The 23,623-nt window shown below is 46.7% G+C and overlaps 1 protein-coding gene across 2 annotated transcripts in view; it reads right to left on the bottom strand.

Moving 5' to 3' along the window:
* The window catches only part of ZNF598 (zinc finger protein 598, E3 ubiquitin ligase), a 30,377-nt gene extending 12,482 nt beyond the window's left edge, over nt 1-17,895 (bottom strand). The window contains exons 1-5 of one of the 2 annotated variants that reach the window (XM_075899839.1): nt 17,533-17,895; nt 9,159-9,271; nt 5,744-5,873; nt 1,758-1,969; nt 389-606 (exon numbers count right to left, since the gene is read on the bottom strand). In XM_075899839.1, coding sequence (XP_075755954.1) covers nt 389-606; nt 1,758-1,969; nt 5,744-5,873; nt 9,159-9,271; nt 17,533-17,715 — 856 coding nt within the window. In that variant the 5' untranslated portion in view covers nt 17,716-17,895. The remainder of the gene's footprint in view (nt 1-388; nt 607-1,757; nt 1,970-5,743; nt 5,874-9,158; nt 9,272-17,532) is intronic. The other variant, XM_075899840.1, reaches the window with a different exon arrangement.
* Between the last annotated feature and the right edge of the window lie 5,728 nt (nt 17,896-23,623).

Consider the following 23,623-nt stretch of genomic DNA (forward strand, 5'->3'; position numbering starts at 1 on the left):
ACCACCTAGCCTTCACCATTATCACACTAAAAGGCATTTAGCTGTATATGGAATCTATATAGTATGGGATTGTGATTCAAGTTCAGGGCAAATTTCTATCTTGATATGCAGCAATTTCCAAGAAAGTAAAAAATATCCAGGTATCTCCATGCACTCAGTACCAGATGTCTCCCTCTAGGTACCCAGGTTATCACTCTCAATCCATATTATCTGTATCCCAAGCAAGATCAGAAAGTCAGCTATGAAAATAATCGCCTTATTTTAAAATGGGACATGAGAGTTTTCAGTCCTCATGTGGCTAACTGCCCCACTGTGTTTCTGAGAACTTTCAAAGCCTTAAGGAATCAGAAGGTATTTCTGGCAACTTACTCTTTCCAGTCCGACTTACCCTCATTCCTCCGTTGGTGCCTAGGGGCATAGTTGAACTGAAGATCTATCTGCCGGTTCTGTCTGGCCTCAGCCCTGTTCTTGCTGTGGCAGGCTGTTTTGTGGGCCTTGTAATCTATTTCTGTGCGGAAAGCATGTGTGAACTGCTCTGTATTGCACTGTCCCTCTTCGCAAAGGAAATGCTTCTCCCGGAAGTGTTCGCGAAGGTATTCGTAATCGCTGGGAAGAGGGCAGGCACTGGTTAGCTCAAGGATGCAGTCAATTTAAAAGCTGTTCATTCTTTAAAACCCTTTGAGTGTTGTCACGCCCTGTTGCAAACTCCAGAATAGCAGCCTTCTGAACATATTTCTCTGTGTGTCGTGACAACAGTTTAATGTAGGTCCTGGAGAAAGTAAACCAAATTCACGGCAGGATGCCTCATTGACCATGTCACATTAGGCCTGCAGAAAAGCCCCTTCATGAAAGGAACTTTATTCAGATCTTTTCCCCAAATAAACCTTAGCCCATTGGCTACTGTGGGCTTATGTAGCAGAGCTGCAGAAATTGCCACAGAACTGCACTCCAGGATCTAATGTTTTTGTGTTTAGCCTTCAACTGTGAAGAAATCTTAAAAGAATGAACTGGATATAAATAGATGAAGGGCTGTACGAATCAAGATCTCATACGTGTGAACTGTTGCCATTCACCTTCCTGTGTTAACATACAGCCAAAAAGAGGACAGATTTAATGTCAAACACTAAAATTTCCCAAATATGGCTCAGCCAAACCCTTGGCCTTCCCTCGTGACAATGAAGCACTACCAAATTCACTTAAACCGAAAGTGAGGGAAAAGTCATAAATACATTGATTGTAAACACAAAACCAGAGCAGCTGCTGTGCCTATTAAATATTTCTTTACAAACCTCCTTTCCTTTATTAAATGTAAAGCAGCTCAGCATAGCCAGTCTGCCACTGAGAAATACTGCTGAGGTCAGGGGGTTTGCCTCTTGCCACTATTTTTAAGGCCAATTCACTACATAGCACATGGTATCTCTCATTCATCTATAGAGGTTTACACAGCTTTTAGATTTCAATGGCTCTGTCTGCACAGATAGCGTGACAAGCAACACATACATCCCATTTTCAGCACAGCAGGTCTCTGTTAGCTTCAAGAGACAAGCAGCTGAGCAGGCAAAAAGCTGTCTGTCAGTCCCAGGGTTCCACTCTCAATGCAAAGTCAAACAACGATCAAACGCAATCTGCTCATTCTTGGGTTGGGTGCCTGTGCACAGCTGACTCTCAGGGACTCAAAGCAGATGCAACCACCTTTCCATCAAGATTTAAATCTTAAACCGAATTCAAAGACACCCATGTCAGCCACTTGCACAAACCTGTAATATTCCTGAGCACCATCTGAATCACAAAAGTGGCAGAAATAGTGATCACGTCTCAAGTGTTTCAGTAACTCATCGTTGTCTAAGTAACGCTCATCGCAGAATTTACAAAGAGGATGCCCGCGATGAGATGTGTCGTCTGGGTCCCCGTGTATTCGATGTCGAGCGAGGTCTTTGCGGGAATACCACTTACGTTCAGACGTAAAGATCTTAAAGAAAGAATTTACCTCATGTCAACAGAGAGCTGCGCCGTTTTATGATGGAGTAAATCAGGTTCTACCAATCTTGATGACATTGGCCTACGTTACTAGTCAAAGCAATGTCCCACTTTCGAGCTATGAACAATCTGTGGTTGAATGGTCCCGTGAATGAGAGTAAGAATGCAAGTCCCTCTCCAACTTAAATCTAATTTCACCCTTCTGGAACAATGAAAACAGACCTGCAAGTTTCACTTTTGCTCCTAGTAAATTTTGTTTCATGTGCTAATAATGCAGCAAAGTTTGGATTACAACTCTGTGGGAACAGTCTTTAAATCAAAGCCATTTTCTGAAAATACCTAGCATTCTGCCTACCCAAGACTGGAAAAAATGTAAAATGAAATGAGTCGGCTGTTATGCATTTGGTAACATTCTTCATAGAGCTATTGGATGCGATGCCTATATACAAACACTTGCTCAGTCCTCCACTGGTGCACCACTAACCAACATCTTCGCTACTGGAATGGAATTTTTCTCTCTGGGAAGAGCGCTTATAAAACTGAGGATACCAACAAAGCACACATATACACAAAAGACATTAGGCATTGAGTCTCAGAGAGGTAGTTAGTCTAACTTTAAAAACACCTTAGAGACTAACAAAAATATATAGGTCATGAGCTTTCATGGGTAAAACGCACTTCGTCGGATGAGCTGGAGTGGAAATAACAGAATCCAAGATATATACAACAGCAAAAGCAGTTACCTGTCAGTTGTAGGACCAAAGTGAACCAAAAAATGTACATTGCCAAATACTCTCCAAAATCTAGTAGCGGATATCCCATGTAAATCTTGTCTAGACCAAGAGTATGAAACTCATCTTGGGCCAGGATTACTCTGGCTTCATTATCATCAATAGACAAGAGCAGCTTCAGTTCTCATTGGAACTAGGACCTTCTTTTCCACAGATGCTGTCTAGATGTAGTTCTCCAAATATGAAATGCTCATAGACTCATAGACTTTAAGGTCAGCAGGGACCATTATGATCATCTAGCCTGACCCCCTGCACAATGCAGGCCACAGAATCTCACCCACCCGCTCCTAGAATAATCCTCCCACCTAGATCTCAGATATTGAAGCCTTCAAATACTTTGAAGACCACAAGATGCAGAGAATCCTCCAGCTGTGATCTGTACCCCATGCTACAGAGGAAGGAGAAAAACCTCCAGGGTCTGGGAAAGCATGAAGCACTATACAACTACTATTACTGTGCTGGTTTCTTATCAATAAGGCTAAGACTGTGTCATGGATACTTTTACTAAAAGTCACAGACAGGTCACAGGCAATGAAGAAAAACTCACGGAAACTGTGACCTATCTGTGACTTACTAAAAATATCTGTGACAAAATGGGGATCTCTGCGGGTTTTCACAACACCTGCAGCAGGGCAGCTCGGGTGCCCTCCACTGCCCATGGTGGCCAGGAGCTGTAGGGGTGCCTGGGAGCTGCGGAGTGCCCCTCACCACCTATGGCTGCCAGGAGCGGCAGGGGCTGCTTAGGCGATGGAGATACCCCATAGCTCCCTGCTGACGGAAGCACCATGCACCTCCCAAATGCCATAACCAGAAGTCATGGATTATGTGACTTCTGCAACCCCTGTGATTAAATCACAGCCTTACTTTAGCAATACCCAGCTACAGGCCGATTCTCTCTCATGCAGTCCACTTAAGTGCCCATGGCCGACCTGTTATTTCCTACTCCATTTCAGTGAAAGTAAAACAAACAACCAACCACACAAAAACTGTGAGGATTGCCAAATATATTGTCTTCATGGTTGGAAGGAATCCCATCCCTCACATTAACCTACTGCTGGCAAGTAGCAGGCATATTGGAGGTTAGAGGTAACAAGCATTCTTTCAGCCACAGCTGAACCACTGCAGCTAGAGGGCAGCTTTATACTCGGAACACTCAAATTTAATCTTTCAGATGGCATAAAACATTGACTGTCTAGCTGTCCCCAGACTCAGACTTCAAGACCGAAAGGTTATCATTACGATCATCTAGTCAGACCTCCTGCCCATCGCAGGCCACAGAACGATGGCCATTAAAAACTGAGTCCACGAAGGGAAAAAGATAGCAAAATACGCACTTTTAAGGCCCCCTAGTAAACTGTCAAGGCGAGAGGCAACTCAACTTTCCAACGGATGTAGTGTTGAAAAACAGGTTTTAACAGTCACGGATCGCTGTGTAGGTGAGCAATTTAAATACAGCAGATCTGAGCCACAGGTAAGTAGGGTTCACCCCCGATGTCACCACCACTTTATAGCACTTTGGAGACCCATGGCATTAACCACACATGGGGTGGAGCAAACATCGAGGTTTTTTGAGATGGCTGGGCTATACCTACTACCTATATACAGGCAGTCCCTGACTTACGTGGATCCGACTTATGTCTCATCCGCACTTACGAACGGGGCTTTTCTCGCCCCAGAGCTCACGGGCGGCGGGTCGCCACCCGTGTCCTCCGGGGCGAGAAAAGCTTCTCCCGGTCTCCCTGGCCTGCTGGGGGGGGGGGGGTCCAGCAAAGCCACTGGACCCCCCCAGCAGACCAGGGACACCCGAGCAAAGCCGCCCAGGCGGCGGGAGTCCCGCTGCCTGGGCAGCTTTGCTCGTTTGCCCCAGAGCAAAGCCGCCCAGGCAGCGGGACTCCCGCCGCCTGGGCAGCTTTGCTCCTGTCCCTCTGGTCTGCTGGGGGGGTCCAGCAAAGCCACTGGACCCCCCCAGCAGACCAGGGTCACCAGAGCAAAGCCGCCGCCTGGGCGGCTTTGCTCCCAGGCAAACGAGCAAAGCCGCCCAGGCGTCGGCTTTGCTCTGGTGTCCCTGGTCTGCTGGGGGGGTCCAGCGGCTTTGCTGGACCCCCCCCAGCAGACCAGGGGGACAGGAGCAAAGCCGTGGAGCACGCCCGCAGCGGGACAGCCCGGGCGCGCTTGGGCTGTCCCCCTGCGGGCGTGCTCAGCAGCTTTGCTCCTGTCCCCCTGGTCTGCTGGAGGGGGGTGGGGGTGCAGCTAGTGCCCCCCCCCCCCACAGCAGACCAGGCTTTTCTTGCCTACCCCTGGGGTAGAGCAGCTGGGGGCTGCCAGGTTGGTCCCACAGCGCCACTCCGGACCAACCCGGCAGCACCCCAGCTGCTCTGCCCCAGGCGTCCTGATTCAGCTGCTGCTGAAACTGACCAGCGCTGACTACAGGAAGCCCGAGGCAGAGTTGCTCTGCCCCAGGCTTCCTGGAATCAGCCGCTGATCAGTTTCAGCAGCAGCTGACTTGGGGACGCCTGGGTTTCTTAAGTTGAATCTGTATGTAAGTCAGAACTGGCATCCAGATTCAGCCGCGGTTGAAACTAATCAGTTTCAGCAGCGGCTGACGCCAGTTCCGACTTACATACAGATTCAACTTAAGAACAAACCTACAGTCCCTATCTTGTATGTAACCCGGGGACTGCCTGTGTGTGTGTGTGTGTGTGTGTGTGTGTGTGTCTCGTGTGTGTGTGTGTCTGTCTCGTGTGTGTGTGTATTTATGAGAGGTGGGGGTTATACAATGCTGCAAGTCACGCAAACAGAACTGGTAGGATGGAAGGAACTTCAACTAGGTAATTGATTCCATTTCTCCACCATCTCATCTATTCCATTCTGCCCTCCTCTTTCCCATCAGTGTTCTACAAACATACAATTAACACAGGTTCCCATGCACTGAAGTCACTCTTTCCCAGCCCTAAAGCACGTTTTTTGTGGCTCACCTTCAGGTGTTTAACACACAGTTTACAGCAGAAGAGCTCATGCTGTTTTCTCATGTGCTGTTCCAAATCCACAATGGTGCTGAACGGCCGCGTATCTGCACACAGAGGGCATTCATGCTGCAGTAGCTGCCTAAAGGACAAAGAGATTCAAGGAAGGTTTATCTAGGTTACTTCAAATGCTCTCCCAAAAACCTGCACTTCAACTGCTACAGTGAAAAGAAAAAGGTTTTATTAGCAACCAGGGGAGCCAACAGCCACACCGGGGCCCCTGGGCAAAAGGGGAGGGGGGGCGCTTCAGCGCACTCAGAAGGGACAAGGCCCAGTGCTGCCTTGGGCATGATTCAGCCTCCTCCCCACACAGCCCTTAGAACCACCCAGAGCATGATGCTCTGGAAGTGATTTACAGAGCCTGGGACTCCTGGCACCACCACTGCCGCAGCAGCCGCAGCTGAAGTGCTGGGTCCTTTTGACTTGCTGGGCCCCAGGACAGTCGTCCGTTCTCCCCGCTCCAGTCGGAGGGCCTGTCAGCAACAGAGTGTTACTTTTTTCATAGCTGTCTGAGCAATCGCTAACTCAAGGAGAGTAGAGTTAAGCTTATTCCAAAACTACCCTCCCTCAATCCAAGAGCAGAAGTGTAGCAAACTGCACGGAAGCTTGAATATCAGGAGGGGAGCAGCAAACGTACTGCTTAAAAATTGATACAAATATTAGAGCGCATGGCCTGCGAACAGGCTGCAAGTGTTCGAGGATTCACACACAAAAGTGGGTTCCCAACATTCTCCAACTGTAACTGTAAGGAGTTTGCAGCTTAATTTGTGATGTGGTCAAACCCAGTCACATTAAATCTCTGCGAGGCAACAACTTTATGTAATACTGTATCTGACAGCATATAACACTGACCGCAGCTACAGCTAATTCAATATGGGAGCAAGAGGGAAAGTGAAAGAGGAAACAATAAAGCACCATTCTCCACGGTGACAGCAGAAGCACAGACCTGGTTATTAGGGAAGAGCGTAATGAGTTAGCCCCTGACTGTCATTCTGCAACTATTCCTGGCTTCCAGAAACCTCTGAGACAAATCATTGGGGTCGGCTTTCAAAACTGTGACATTTCCAACTAGACACATCATTACAAAATGCATCTCCTCAGAGAAAACTTATTTAATTAATCGGAATGTATTTCCTCCTTATCCTCTAGCCATTTACTAATAATAGGAGGCAGCAAGCAACATGCTTTTGGGAACACTTCATACAGTGGAAACTTGGTTAACCAAATTTCACCCAACTGAAAACGCCTCATACAGTTAGTATAGCAAAATCCCACAGCATGCTTCCATTTTCCATTCTCGATCCGAAGGCCAGCAAACCCACTACAATCCAGTCATTGCCAAGCCATAAAAGAATATCAATGAGCCTCCACAGTCCCGTTCGTGGATCGAACAAGGCTGAATGGGTTGTACTAGTCTCCAAGGAAAGGCTGTGATGGGACATTCTCTAGGCTTTATGAAAATATGAATGCTTATGAATATGGCACAACTGGAATATGCTTTACGTGAAATACTTCATGTGAGATGTAACAGAGAGGTAGCCGTGTTAGTCTTTAAAGTGTTACATGACTGCTTTTCATGTGAGATATCACATGTCACCAGATGCTGGGACCCATCTTGGATGCTGTGCTTTTCCACTGAAAGTGAGAGAGTTTACACTGAACACAAAAGGATTCCCGCCTTAAGCAAACCTATTTTAGGGTGGGTGAGTTTATCTAGGTAGGTCACTGAGGAGGGAGCCCACAGATGGAGGCTTTCCACTCTATGAAAGAAGCTTATTAGAACACCTCTAAGGGTGAGATACTACAAGTAACCAATTTCTTGACTGGATTAAGCTTAGTTTGTGTGGTCCATTTTATTTAGTAATCTACATTGTTTCTGTCTGCTATCTCTTATGACTGCTTAAATCCTAGCTTTTATACTTATTAAAAATCACTTGTGTATATTAATAAACCAGTGTAAGTCATTGTTACTGGGGGGGGGAAGGAGTCTGTGCATATTTCTCTTTACCCTGAGAAAAGGGAAAACATGAGCTTATCTTACATAAAACCTCACAGAGTGAGATGGATTTATCTGGGGTTCAGGTTCCACTGAGACTGTATATCTGGGTGCTGAAGTGAATCCCTTTAGCTGAGCCTTCCCAGAGCTGAGCTGATCTCAGGGTGGGATTTTACTGCAAAGGTCTGTGACTCCAATCTGTCTCACTTCTGGAGGAAGTCTGAGAGTCTGGCTCAGTAGGACAGACTTGAGGGGTGCCCACGAGTGCAGAAAGGCAGGCTCAGTAGTACTTCAGCAAATCATGTGACAGTCCCAAGGAGGTCCCAGCAACCGAACCTGTCACAAAGCACTGGCTGCCTTTACTCCCTAGTCCTTTACCCCTCCACATCCTGACTCCCCTCACTGTTCTTTCCATTTAGTGGATTCCTCCTAATCGAATCTACACACACAACCTAAACAAGCAGGGAACTAACAGGACGTGTGCTGCCATCCTATTGCTCATTCTGCTTGTGTTACACCCCTTTCCCTTGCCTGTGTCTATGTTGTCTACTTAGCTTGTCAAGACAAAGTCCCTATCTACTACTCTGCTCAAGTCATTGTACAAACACCATGATGACTCATTCTCGGCTGGTTAAGCACTACCATAATAAACAAGATTAATAGTAGATCACATGATTTTGTTCTTCCTAACACATCTAGCAGCATTACAAGGAAAAGAGGTCACTCTTAGCATTTTTCTCATGGCCACATGTGGGAAAGAGGGAAAGGTGACTTTTAATGACAAATCCCAGCTTCTGTATTAAGCAGCTGAAAACCTAGGACTTCAGACTTAAGGGTGTGTCCATTTTGCAGCCTCGGGTCTTTTGCAAACCTCCGGATACACATGTCCAATTTTCTCCACTCTCTACATGACACAAAAGATACACATCGCAGTGACATTTCCACAACATCAGTCTGTACTGTTTTACCTCAGGATAGCATTCATTTCCTGTTACATGCCGAGGACAAGATATTATTTTAGAGATGTCCTGTTACACACTTTCCTGGGCCACTTTTTCTAACCTGTCTACCTCATCTTTCTAAACAAACTCAATATATCCAAAAACAACTGAAAACACCAGAATTGTTAGGCTAAGGCAGGGGTTCTCAAACTGTGGGTCCCGACCCCCCAGGGGGTCACGAGCAACTTAGACGGGGGGTCACGGTATCACAAAGTTTGAGAACCCTTGGGCTAAGGTGAAACTACAGCTATATTCAAGGTTCTTTCTTAGATGTTCTTCCTGTATCAACACCCACTGCTCAGATGCCCCAAGGAAAAAAGGAAGGGAAAAGAGGATAATGCTAGGATGGAGAAAGGAATGCTATGTTTACCTATACAGTGCAAAAACTTTTCCATCAGCAAAATAGATGTCATATTTCTTCTCATGTTGCAGCTGGTTAATTGGTATTGTTGAAAAGGATGCAAGCTTCCTTCCAAAGACCACCTGCAGACAACAAACAGGAAAGATCAGAGAAAGCATATATGAAACTATATGTTATTTTGGCCTACATTTGATCACTGTTATAAGCTAAACTTGTTACAACTACTGGTAGGCGTATATAGAATCCTAGATAGAAGAGATAGGTGATATAAGCCAGGGTCTCATTAAGAAAACAAGCTATCAAGAATCAATAAGGGAGGGAAAAATGAAAAAAAGAGGATTAGCAAATTCAGATGCATCTTGTCTAAGTACTGTTTACAAAGAAACTAGCAGTCTAATAAAGAGGAAGCATATTCTCTTCACTCCTAAACAGCCAGCCAAGAGACAAACACAAAGAAATCACACTAGTAACGCAACAGTTAGAATCACCTGCACCAATTCAGACAGGTTACAGTAGATAAGCTCTACTTGTTTTGTGTTGATGCTAAGACTCCTATAGTTCATGAAATGAGGGCTGTGGGTGGAGGATTATGATCATTTTGAGTCTACAATGCAGGGTGTGTGTTATGATCATTTAGAGTCCATGGCTTCTTCCAAAGTAATTTTATTTAACCCAACCAGTCTTCCCCATGATTACATAGCCCGAAATGTGCATGTGACTCAAACAAGCATGGCCTGTTTTCCCACCCCATTATACACTACACTGGCATTTATCTTCTTTCATCTACCTCCAACACTACATTGGGTCTATGACCATTACTTCTGCCACTTCGCTCTGCATTAATTAGTGCATCACCAGAAGAGATGTAGCCACATTGACTTTCTTAGCTGCTTTTCCCAATCTCACACAAACATTATGCTACTAACAGACCTAGTCTATGAATAGGGCCCTACCAAATTCACAGCCAAGCAAAATGTGTCATGGACCGTGAAATCTGGATGAAGACCAAAAGAAAACATACTACAGCATCAGACAGGTAGGCACACAAGTCTTAGTCAGCCGGTTAGTCTACAGTTAGAAGGAACTTAGGCTGCTGGGACAGCATACACCCCCTTCCCCTTTTATAACCTTGCCCACAGAATGTTTGAGAGCAAGAAGGGAAGGGATGCAAGAGCGCGCCACCATCCAAGCTGCATTGCCAGCGCATCCCAGGAGTGGGAATAGGTACAGGCTACTCAGAGAACTCACTTCTATCCTAGGCTTTGACGCAGACCCAGCGGATCATCCACATGTGCAGAAATTACCTCGGATTGAGACAAAGCTTTTATCCATTTGCTCAAGTACCTTCACCAGCAACAGTATCTTTTACTGCCTCTAAGTTTCTCTGTCCAACACTCATCTTTCCTATACCAACTTCATTTAAATGTTATGTTCTGAAATATGGAAGTTTAACATCAAATCATCATTTCTCGTGCACCTGCTTAGTTTAATTTCATGTTCTAGCGTTGTGACCATTCCTAAGTGAATGTAGAACCATCAACCTTTACTCACTTTCCTGTTTCGTGTAGCTCTTTGTGCCCTTCCAACATGTGGGTAAGACCCCATATGCTTGACTCAACATATTTATACCAAGATGCATTTCCTCAGCCTGCACCCTGCCCTCCATGGGGATTAAGACAAGATCTTCAACCATCAGAGTACAAGACAAAACTGCAGAAGATGAATGTAGTCTAGATAAATGTTAACCTCTTATCAATACTAATTTCTATCAGCACCCTATCAATATCCCTACATAGGGATTTACAATAGAATGTCCTATCAATTTGTAAACTTATTTAAATATAGTCCTGAGGAAAAAACAAACAATAGGATGTCTGGCTTCCACAAACTCTCGGTCTATTACGCACGTGGACAGGAGAGCTTCATGTCACTCAAATGATTAGAGTGACCGAAAAGCCGCCAATCCAAACAGTTTATTAGGGAGGAGCTCTTCATTTGGCAATGATAAAACAATGGGTCGGACTGTATTTCCTAGACCTCACAATTCATTTTTAAAATACCGCTTCAATCATTCCACTTGGGTGTTAATTCTTATTCCTTAAATGGCTTGTCTCTCCCCCCACCTCAGCGCTGCATAAACGATAAGACACAGTTTGAAGGCTGAGAATTTTTCATTGAGAATTTAACATTCTTGAAAAGCACCTGGAACTCTGGAAACTGAAATCTTATTTATAGCACAGGAAGCACTAGGGCAAGCTTCCTGCCCTACCCCAACAGGGCTCCTCAGCTCTGACCCAGACAAGCTACCTTTCAGGATAAGAAGGATGTAGAGTCTCCTCCGTTTATCTTATTGACTTGTCTACTGGGACTGCCAATGAAAAGGGTTAATGACAGTTCTTAATTCTGTGAACATTTTTCTTTGGGAACTGGACTGAGATCCTTCAGACTCATTCCACATCAGTCGCCAGTCATCAGAGGTTCACTAGGAACCCTGGCTATATTCAAACCTCCGACCCAGAGATCAACAGCTGATCAGTTCCTGACACTTCCAGTCACCCAAAATTATATTCTAATATGCAAAGAGATGGGCCTGCTGATACTGACACTGAGAAAAATAGATGGAAAATATGCTCAATCGAACATCAAGTGACAAGTAACAAAATAATGGAGTAAATATGAGCGAAAAGGTGAACTGCAGACAGGAAGGGCAGATAATTGACTGGAAAGAGAATTATGTCTGCAAAAATGCAGAACTGGGAAAGCAGCAAGGAACCCTGCCAGCGAAGAACACAGCATGCATTAAGTATCAGAGGGGTAGCCGTGTTAGTCTGAATCTGCGAAAGCGGCGAGGAGTCTTGTGGAACCTTATAGACTAACTGAAGTGTTAGAGCATAAGCTTTCGTGGGCAAAGACCCACTTCGTCAGATGCATCTGACAAAGTGGGTCTTTGCCCATGAAAGCTTATGCTCTAACACTTCAGTTAGTCTATAAGCATGCATTAATTAGTGTCAAAGAGTTTCTGCCACTGGAGAAGATCAGCCTCTTCAGCGCCAACTATTGAACTAAATTCAATAGTTCAATATGGTCCCCCTACCTTTTATCACCACAACTAAGTCAAAAGCTGGCTGAGAAGAGAGGCAGAAATTCAGAAGAGGTTTGCTTGGCAGGAGAAAGCTAACACTCAGAAACTGCTCCAAAGTCACTCTGCCTAAATTCACTGGTCAGAAAATCTAACGTTTCATTGTCTCAATATGTACATTTGAAATAATAATAAAAGGATATTGCACATGCTGAAATATTAGCTATATGACATTTGCACTGACCCAGAAATCATCTCATTTTCTCTGAAGAATTAGAGAAAGTTCTCTTACGTTTCAAAAATAAGCTTCTTTGTCATCTTTTTACATTCCTGTTCCCCTCCCAAATTCTAAAGAGATATTGCAGATTATGTAATTAGATTACTGGATGTGGTTGACTTGCTCTCCCGTGCTGCAATAGGATTTTGCAATACTGATTTGTAAAGGGGTAAATTCCAGCATACAAAAGCACATTAAATAAAGTTCAGATAAGGTTTTTCCTTTTTGAAATAAAGTACTGCAGAATCCTCCTACTTGAAGCAGCTGAAAAAGTAGACAGGCCACCATCAGGATGTTCTGTAATGCAGGACTTGAGCAAGTCTAGACAAAGCATGTAAAACACCTTCCCCCAAGCTTCAGATGGGAGCAAGAATCCAGTGAGGTGACAGACAGTCTTATCACTGGTTCCTTAAAACAACACTAGAGAACAGGGACCGGTTTACTTAACTATTTAAAATAACTAGTGAGTTGCGCTCTGTGCTCCCTACACTTGTGTACCCTGCTTTCTCTGGTGGGTTTCACAGCCAGAGAGCGTGACAACGTCATTCTGTTGCCCTGCAGGAAAAACTTTTTTATAGAGAGAGAGAGAAAATCAAAGCAGAGAAATAATCTCTCAATACCTTGCTTTTCCATACCTTTCTCTTTGCAGCTGAACAGCAGCTGCATCACTAGAAGCAGAGCTCTAAGCCAAGCACTATACCCAGGAGTGAAGCTACAAATCTTTTTCTAGGTCAGTGGTCTCCAACCTTTTTACACCCAAGATCACTTTTTAAGTCTCAGAACAGGCGAAGATCCACCGCCCTGCCCCTTCCTTGAAGCCCTGCCCTCTCTAGTCTCCTGTCCATCACTTGCTATCCCCAGCCCTTATACACTCTGTTAAACAGTTTATTTTTAAATTATACAATATATAAAATTAAAATCACGTTTATAGTTATGAAATAAATGGTCTGTTTTTAATTCATGCTATTTAAATGTCAAATGAAGCATTTACAATTATACATTTTGTTCTCTGCTATTCTGTAAATCTAAAATCAAGTATTGAGAATTATGTATTTTTTCTTCCAATAACAAAGTCTCAGTGTGACACCTGTGACTGAACAGTATCTGCCAGTGTCTTGAAGTCTGGGTTGTAGTCTGAGATTGCTAGTCGTATACAGTCCATCAGATGGGCGTCTGTGATCCTGTGCTCAGCCTGGGAAGCTTGCTCCAGCACAGCTGGAGCTAGATGCAGCCTCTCTGGGCTGAGCACAGGGCAGCTGGTCTGGAGGGAAGAGAACTGGCTGCCTGACCAGCTGGCCATGGCGCTCAGCCAGGGTGCACCAAGCTCCACGTGGGCAGGCACAGAGGAGAAGCCACCGATCAGCTGGAGCATGGGGCAGCCTCTTTCAGCTGAAAGCCACAGTCAGCTTGCTGGGGTATTTCAGTCCTCCCGACCTCCCAGCTCCCACCATTCCTCACAGCTATTCACCTGTGTTGTTGCTCGGTGAGTAGCTGCTCCTCAAATGAGGAAATCTAATGTAAATGCACTGCGCAGGCGCATAGTTCAGAGAGGGCTCAAGAGCTACTCTTAGAGCCCCTGAGATCTACTGGTTGGTGACCACGGTTCTAGGTGAAAGAAATGGAAAGGATGTCTTTCCACCTACAGAGCTCATGTCGCTGTAAACTATTCTAGGCTTCATCACCACCATAATCTGACCTCCAGCCCAAATTAACTCTTTCACCATTTCAGCAGCCCACAGACCCCACGTCCAGAACAGTGGCAGCACTTTGACTACAGGTGACTGCCCCAACCCTCTTTTCCATTAAAGTTTGCTTTAATAAGCTGCCAGAGTAGTAAACTTTATGGTGAGGGTTTCTACAACCCTGAGAGTCCTGACAACTTAATCCCCAAATTGGTGGGTTTGTAAGTGAGATAGAATGAGAAACCTCCCTTCCTCAAGCTAAATCGGCTTGTGTGTGAATCATATCTAGGGTGTTACCATGCAAACAGGGAGGGTGTCTGGGTCTCTGTTGGGTCTCCACCCTCTATATACAAGGCAATCTTTGCTCCTTATTACATGAATTAGCTTTTATAGTTGTGACAGCTTCAAACACGAAGTAGAACAAACAGATGGTCTCTGGAATGATAAATAATACTTAGTCCTTCACCACGGGAACATGTTGCCATATTTAGCTCCGATAGGATTCTCCATACAAGATCAGCCCATTGATCTATCTAGGCTGCTGAGCCTGCCAGCAACGGCAGAGAACACTTGACAGTTAAGAGGAAGACACTACGTCCTTGCTAGTACCCGACTGACTGTGCAGTGCTGTGCACCTTGCAGCCCAGGAGCATTTCTTCCCACCCCTGCTGCGATTGGAAGTGCAGAATATGAATATTTCAAAGGGTGAGTCCCATATTCCAGATGCGCGCGCACGCACACAGCTGTATATATCCACAGTGCTTACTTCAAGCAGAGACTGGACCAGTGGTTTACAAACTCAAGTGCTGGCTCTGGGATAGGGCTGGGAATGATGAGTTCAGGGTGGGCTTATGGCTGGGACAAGGAATAGGGGCACCAAGAGCAGCTTCAGGTCAGTGGCGTAGCAAAGGTGCTAAGGCAGGTTTCCTGTTTGTCCTGGCACTGGAGACTGCACTGCACCCCAGAAGCAGTCAGCAGCAGGTTTAGCTCTTAGGCAGAGGTATGAAAGCAGTTCTACCAGCCCCCCCACCACCAGGAGACAGGCCCCTTCAGAGGCACAGCACAGTCTGCGGTACCAGGACAAGCAGATAGCTTGGCTTAACACACCCACTGATTACGAGGTCACCTTCCAGCAGGAGTCTCACATTCAGTTTATCTTAGGGGCCACAGTACCAGTCCTCAAATCCTCCTAGCGGCCCAGAAGGCACCCCCCTCTGGCAGGGCTTGGAGTGGGGAGTCTCGGTGCATTCCCCTCCTCTCCCCCCCAAGTCTCTGCCTGCTGCCCCCAGGAGATATAAAAAACCTTGGGGACCCCCCCATGGGCAGCACAGCTACGCTAGAGCAGCTTCTAACTGCTAGCTCCATGGCTCTGCTGGCAGGCTTGGAGGAGGTGTGTGCAGAATGATGAAGTGGGGTGACCAACCTGGCCTGGGAGAAAGCAGCGGAGCTGAGCAGAGACGTCTGCATTGCTCCGCGTCCCACGGTTCCCACCAGCCTGCTCACTGTAGGGGCGGCTGACCCCTGCTGCCACCCTCAGGAGAGGGGGGACTCACGGGAAGGAATGCTATGGGGGGAGAGGGCAGAGCAGGGTCGGGAAGAGATGGGTTGGGCATGGAGCAGGGACTGGGATTAGGAATAGGGTATGGACACCCTCCCCCAGGGCCACAGGGACTCACTTGCTGGCAGTGGCACAAAGGCCATGAGTTTGAGATGCCTGCCGTACCTCCAGGTGACTCAATGCCTGATATTTGGTGAGCTGGTACTTTGCACGCCACTGGACTAGACTACGTGATGATATGTGACTGACTCCACGAACCCCAAACATCATTAAACCAAAGCAGCTATTTAATTACAGCTGTTTGAGCTTCTGCCTGCAGTTAGGCAGGGTGGGAGAGAGACACACCAGCCAGATGTGGCGAAACCTACTTGCCAGCCCCACACTGCGCATGCGCAAGACCCGCATTGCACATGCACGCGCCGCCGGTGAACGGGGCAACTGGCTGAAATCTACTCGCCATGTGCAAGTAGATTCAGTGATTTGTCGAGCCCTTTAGACAGGTAGCAGTTCAGCAGAAAAGACCTGAGGATTACAGTGGATGAGAAGCTGGATCTGAATCAACAGAGCACCAAGAAGGCGAATGGCATATTGGGTGCATTAGGAGGAGCATTGCCAGATCTAGCAAAGTGATTATTCCCTTTATTTGGCACTGGTGAGGCCACATCTGGATGACTGTGTCCAATTCTGGGCCCCCCACTACAGAAAGGATGTGGACGCATTGGAAAGGGTCCAGCGGAGGGCGACCAAAATGATTCGGGGGCTGGAGCACATGACCTACGAGGAGAGGCTGAGGGATTTGGGTTTGTTAAGTCGGCAGAAGAGAAGAGTGAGGGGGGATTTGAGACAAAAAACAGGACTGTGTAGCACTTTAAAGACTAACAAGATGGTTTAATAGGTGATGAGCTTTCCTGGGCCAGACCCACCTCCTCAGATCAAATAGTGGAAGAAAATTGTCACAACCATATATACCAAAGGATACAATTAAAAAAAAATGAACACATATGAAAAGGACAAATCAAATTTCAGAACAGAAGGGGGATGGGGGGGGGGGGGAAGGTAAATGTCTGTGAGCTAATGATATTAGAGGTGATAATTGGGGAAGCTATCTTTGTAATGGGTCAGATAATTAGAGTCTTTATTCAAACTTAAGTGTAAAGTGTCAAATTTAAGCCTGAAGTTGAGAGCAGCCTTCAGCTCCCTGCTGGGGGTTCCAGAGAGGCTGGCGAGAGGCTGGTCTCAGTGGGGGCAGAACGAGGAGCAATGGGCTCAGGTTGCAGGGGGGGAGGTCTAGGTTGGAGATGAGGAAAATCCATTCTCCGAGGCGGGTGGGGAAGCGCTGGGCTGGGTCCCGAGGGAGGGGGTGGAATCTCCATCCCCAGGGGTGTGAGGTCTGTGCTGGGCAGAGCCCTGGCGGGGCTGGTGGAGTCGGGCGGGTCCTGCCTCGGGCAGGGGGCTGGACTTGATGGCTCCTGAGGGCTCTGCCGGCCCTGGGGGTCTAGGGCTGGAAACCCCCCCGCCCCCCCCGAGCCTGGGCACCGCGTCAAGCCCCCCCCACCCCCCCCCCCCCGAGCCTGGGCACCGCGTCAAGCCCCCCCCGAGCCTGGGCACCGCGTCAAGCCCCCCCCCCGAGCCTGGGCACCGTGTCAAGCCCCCCCCGCCCCCCCCCGAGCCAGGGCACCGCGTCAAGCCCCCCCCCCCGAGCCTGGGCACCGCGTCAAGCCCCCCCCCTTCTCATCCAGGCCAGGTCTCCCGCTCACCTGCCCCACTTCCGCCCCCCCCCCGCTCACCTGCGCCAGCTCCTCCCGGCACACCGCGCAGTACCGCACCCCGCACAGCGCCCGCATCCGCACCGAGCAGCGGTAGCAGATCGGGTGCTCGCAGCGGCCCAGCGCCAGCACCTCCAGCTCCCCGCAGCACAGCACGCAGAGCCGCTCCGCCGGGCCGGCCGCCGGCGACGGGGAGGCGGCCATGGCGCCCGGGACACGCCGCGGCCTAGGCGGGCTCAGCCTAGCAACTGGCCCGGAGCATAGAGACCCGGCCGGCCTAGAGCGCCGCCCCAGCCGGGCGCTCCGCCGACCATAGAGACGCGGGATTGCGGCCCAGAGCGCCGCCTGCCACCCTTCCCATCGCGCCGCGCTCAGCGCCGGCCTCGCCCAACCATAGAGTCCCCGCGCTAACCCCGAAGGAGACAGGGCTAGAGCGTCGCCTCTCCTTGATCTCGCGGCACAATGCTCCTCCGGCGTTCCGACCATCGAGACGCAGCCTAGAGCGCCTCCCTCCATTCCAACGCCTCTCTACCCATCACTCGCTGTCTTGCTCCTAACCATAGAGAACGACCATAGAGTGTCCCCGCTGTCAGGGCCCCTCTATCCCTGGCTGACTGAACTGACTCCATTCAACTGGAGTCCTCCCCACTGGGAAGTTTCTCTCCAATCTTTGGGGGCCTCAGGGCCAGAATCTAATATGTACCAAGAAGAGGTGCAAAATCTCCCTCACTGCAATGGCCACCTGGGGATGGGACCCCCGGTTTTGGTGACCCCGCCTCAGGGCCTGGGAGTGGCCAAGTGGCACCAGGAGAGCTTCTCGTGCCTTGCCTGTGAGCCCTGTCGCAGCAACAGTCACGGGCAGGGCCTTGTGCGCTGTGGGGCTGGCACCTAAAAACTGACCTCAACCCTTAGCATTTGGGAGCCTGGGCACTCGCTTTGCCCCCTGCCTACAATGAGCAAGTAAAATATCTCCAGATGAATCCGCCCCGCGCCCCGCCCAGCCTTGAGGATTCTCACTGCCTTTGGAAAGAAAAGAAAATGCTGACATTGAATACATGTAATCAGAAAAATGACCAGTCTTCTGTGTGAAGTGAATCAGGCCATACTTCCAAAGGGGAGTATTCAGCCTGTGGCCTTCCTGGACTCTCTGTCCTTGCCCACTTATTCTAGCCCATGCAGTTTTCACAGTTTAGCATCCACCCCAATTCCCAACACTACCAAAAATCCAGAGATGTTCCAAGGCAGCCTTGGGGAGCCGAGGAAATACCTGAAACCCTGTATTTCAAGAGTCTAGTGGTGATAGATACAACATATAGTCTATGACACAATGATCTTTTTCACAACCTGTGATGGCGGTTTTGAAAGCATCCGCGCCAAATTACAGCCTGATGACCAGTTAACATACTGTGATAATGTTTTGAAACAAGTTTTGATTGTATTGTGATGTGAAAGAGCAGCACAAGTTGACAGACATGTTTAGCCCACAATGGACAAAGAGATCAGCAATCCTACCTCTCAATCTGACACAATACTGTATATTATCCTGGCTAGCATGTATAATCTACTATAGTGGCTTTGAACCTGGAGATATGCAGAAGTCTTCTAGGGGTACATCTGCTAATCTGGATATTTGCCTAGTTTTACAACAGATTACATTAAAAGCACTAGCAAAATCAGGAGTAAAATTTCATACAATTACTGCTTATACTGATCCATATACTACACAATGAAATGTAAGTGCAATATTTATTTTCCAGTTGATTTATTTTATAATTACATGGTAAAAATGAGAACGTCAGCAATTTTTCAGTAATGGTATGCTGTGGCACTATTGCATTTTTAAGTCTCATTTTATAAGCAAGTGGTTTTAAAGTGAGGCAAAATTGGAGCACACAAAGCAAATCAGACTCCTGAAGGGGTCAGTCTGGAAACTACAGGATGCCCATACTTTGAATTTTAAAAAGTGTTAAAAACATTTTATATAAAAAAAGTAGAAACATGTTGTTTACAATAGCACCAATGTTACAGATCCTAAGAACTATGTAGTGTGATGCGCCATTAAAAGATTGTTTAGGTACATACTCCAAAGAGTGAGACAGAAGCAGAACATTTGATGAAGGTCGGGTTTTGTTTTAATAGTGGTAGATAGTTTGTTTTAATTAATTGTTTTCCTGGGTCTGGCCCACGAAAGCTCATCACCTATTAAACCATCTTGTTAGTCTTTAAAGTGCTACATAGTCCTGTGTTTTGTTTTAAGGTTGTAGTAGGTAAGCTGGTGTGTGAGCCATAATTAACTATCAATGTGTTTCTTTAGTAGGGAAATGTGTGCTTGTGTTCCTCCCCCAGGGGGCTGAGCATATGTTTTAAAGGTCTATGGGCCTCAGTGAAATGAGAACTGTCCCAGCTCGGATGAAGAGGGTTCTCTAGTGATACAGACAGTGGATTTAACATTGAGCTGCAATGTTAATCTGAAAGCTCTTTGGAGTTTGTATAAAGTGAGAGTTAATGGCGCTTTTTTCCAATCTTTCAGGATCATCCCTTTTTTCTCCTAAATCTCCTTCAAACGACCCATCTTGGTCTGATTTATCCTTCCATTTGTTGAAGACTAGAGCAGATTTCTTTAGACCCCATCATTCTGTCCCTGCATCTTTCTAAGTATCAAAAAAGCAAAGGTCTGTGCTACACTCTCACATTGCCATCTTCAGATGAGCCATCTGACCAAACTCTTACATCAGACTCACTCCGGCTAAATGATATTACCAAAGATCTACTTCTCCACTCCACTTGACATCCAGTGCCTAAGTCCCATTAATGCAAGGATTGCCATCTCTCATGGAATTGGCGAGATGGTCCCAATTTTCCTGGGGTCACTCTTGCACCTGCAATCACAAGACAATTCAGATGTTTCCAGGCCCTGTGATGCCATGAAGCAGGTAGATGTTGCTTGCTGCGGTTGTGCACAATAATGTATTGTCACATGAAAATATGACATCAAAGTGTAAAGATATGAATATTGTTACATTGAGATGGGATGTCCTTGCATGACTATTTGGGCAAACACAGAAAATATATTGTGCCCTGCTGGGTTTGGTTTATGTACTGGCAAGAACACAAGGAAAACAGAGCCTTTCCTTGGAAGCATATTTTGCACAGAGGCAAAAGAAGCAAGGGGAGCAAAAATGTATTAAATGAATGTATTCAATATTTTCAGAAATTCAAAGCTAAGTAGGCCTCAGTAGGCATCATTCTTCTTGCTGGAAACAGCAGCCTGGTTAGAATTGCAACCCTCCTGCTCCAAAAACACAGGACCCAGCCACTTAAGCTAAAGAAGAATTCACCTGTTGTCCCTCTTTAGTTCGACAATGAAAACATTGACTAACATCTGGGGGCAGGGAGGGGAGTATAAATTAGTTAAGTCTTTTCACCATCAGAAAAAAAACGAAGTATTTCAGTGACTTGGGACATTAGGCATATGTGGCAACCTTTACCTTCTCTTTGAAGATGCTTAAAGAGACCCATTTATACTACTTCAGAATTAGGAGTAGATACTTTATGCCTTTTTGGTAATCAGCACTAAAGTGTGCCGGGGTTGGGGGAGATAATGAGGAATGGCTGAGGATGTTGGCTGTAATTGCTGTATGAAATTTCCCCCTGAAATTAGTGCTACTGTTGAAAATGTTTTCCCATCAAAACGGCATCCTACCAATTTTGGAGAGCAATTAGCGTGAAATGAGATGGAGGCTGCTGACAGTAATGGACTGCCTGAAGTGTCACTCATCTATGAAATTACGCAAGTATGCCAGTGATACGGCCAAGAGTGGGATAATAAATATACCTTCATAATTAGGCTTGAAAATGATGTTGCTCATTGTCGAGCTCATTGTGACAAAGCAATTGGGCAGACCCACTAGGTGCACTTTTTAGCTCTTGTCTCAAAGGTATGTCAGTTGGAACTGATGCCTGTTGAATTCATCTGGAGCTCTTTGGCCATGCCTGTGCTATGGGCACTACAGTGGCATGCTGGTGTAGTATTGTTCCTTTCTACAGCAATGGAAGGGATTTGGGTAGGTAATCCACCTTGCTGAGCAGCAGTAGAGAGAACACTTCTTCCATTGACTCAGCCATGCCTACATCAGGGATAGGCAGGCATAGATACTGCTTTTGGGAGTGTGTATTTTTCACATCCCTGAGTGCTGTAGTGTAAGGATAAGGCCTTTTTCAGCAGCCATATTGGAAGGCCTAAAGCCTACAGCCTTCATCTGCATCCAGACTGAAAGAGCAGCAGCTATTAGCTGAAAAGCAGAGAGTCACATATTCACATTCCATCTACATTGCATGAAAGTAGTTTCCTATAAGGCTGTTAAGGGTAATATCAGGCTGTTAAGAAGGAGACCCAGTCCTAATGACACCCAGTACCACCAGATAAAGAAGTAGAGCTCAAGATGAAGAAAACTTAGTTTGACAGCATTTTGTCTGGCAAGAAACTACTTATCAATAGTTGGGGTTGTGAAATCCTCATTCCTTTATTCTATCACTATGGTTCCCCTTTCCCCCTATTGTTGATAGAGGTTCAACCTCTCTAGGCCAGAACTCTCTGATCTGGAAACATCCATCATCCAGGTGTCCCTTTTCATGGGTGTGGCCAAGTTTCCTGTGGGCCCATAAAGTTTGTCTTCAGCCATCAGTCCTAGCTCTCAGTGTTCTGTGCTGTTATTTAGCTCTAATTTATCCCTAAATATCCTCAAACAGCCCAGGAAGCAGTGGAAGTGTTTGTAATGCTGCTAGACATATTGACTTTCCGTGGTCCAAAATATTTTCTGGTTCGGAACCAGTGAGGCCCCGAGGGCACCTGTTAGAGAAGTTTAACCTGTATGGTCTCTGTCTGGTTTTTAATTGCCTGCCTCTACTGTATAATTAATGTTTCTAGGTGTAAATCAATGAAGGTGGAGGAGAATGATTGGTTAGATAATTCTGTAGCAATGTGTTAGGATTGGTTAGTAAAATTTGAGTAAAATAATCGTTTAAAGAACAGTTAAAAGGGACGCAAAGTTTCACTATATAAACTGAGGGCCAAGAGGAAGTCCTTTAAGACCAACTCCAAGATCAGAGCTGGCAGACCTAAACCCTGGGCCAATGACACAGCAGAAACTTGAGTCCCTCAGGTGGACCCGATCCTACCTGGCCACCAGATTGACTGGAGCTATGACCGACTGGTAACTATCAAGCCATGGTAACTCTCAGGTCATGGTAACAATCACACCATCTGTAGGATGTGTGTGTGTGTGACTGCCTATGCTGCTTTCTGTGTTGTTTTTTCAATAAACGCGGTGTATTGCCTCTTCCCCTAAAAAAGATCCTGTGTGCTTTTTATAAGCATAACAGTAGCTGGATCTTTCTAACTTTTACATGTAGACCAGGCCTTTGAATGCTGGCTCTGGGAAGGTTTGGGCCTGAGTCTACTGACTTTGCTCATATATAAAGTATACCTTACCCCTGTGAGTTGTCTCTTTCAGGTATTTTGCAGAGCAGGGCCAGTGCTGCTGAGGGGAAATATGCCACTGTTTACCAGTATGTTGGGTCACGTCATCAGGGCACCTTGCTGGCAACATTTTTTGCAAGAGACCGATTATGACATTTTCTGCTTCTGGGCTAATCTTTAAAATGCTCAAGGCCTGAAAGGAGGGGGTGCTTTTTAAGGCCATAATGTTCTCAGATTTAACAAGGCATTGAATGCAGCAGGGATGTAAAATCCCATTTAATTAGTTAACTGGTTAAATGTTAAGTTTAACTGATTAAATGAGGGCAGATGGGGGTCCTGGGAGCAGCCCCTGTGCTGCGGGGCTCCAGCCTGGCTGCTTCTGAGCCCGCAGTGGGCTGCCGGCTCCAAATTCGTGTGGGATGGGAGTCAGCAGCCTCGTGCGGGGCCAAAAGTGGCAGCCCCCCACTCCCAGCTGCCGCTTCCTGCCCCGGTCTGGGCTCAGGGTTGCCAGGTGTCCAGTTTTGAACCGGACACTCCGGTATTTGAGCTTTCTGTCCGGGAAGCAAATTGAAAAAATACTGGACATACTGGGGGCAGATCTGGGGTGGGATGGAATCCCTGGGTCTGGACTCG

Source organism: Pelodiscus sinensis, chromosome 16 (genome assembly GCF_049634645.1).
Source record: "Pelodiscus sinensis isolate JC-2024 chromosome 16, ASM4963464v1, whole genome shotgun sequence".
Lineage (NCBI taxonomy): Eukaryota > Metazoa > Chordata > Testudines > Trionychidae > Pelodiscus > Pelodiscus sinensis.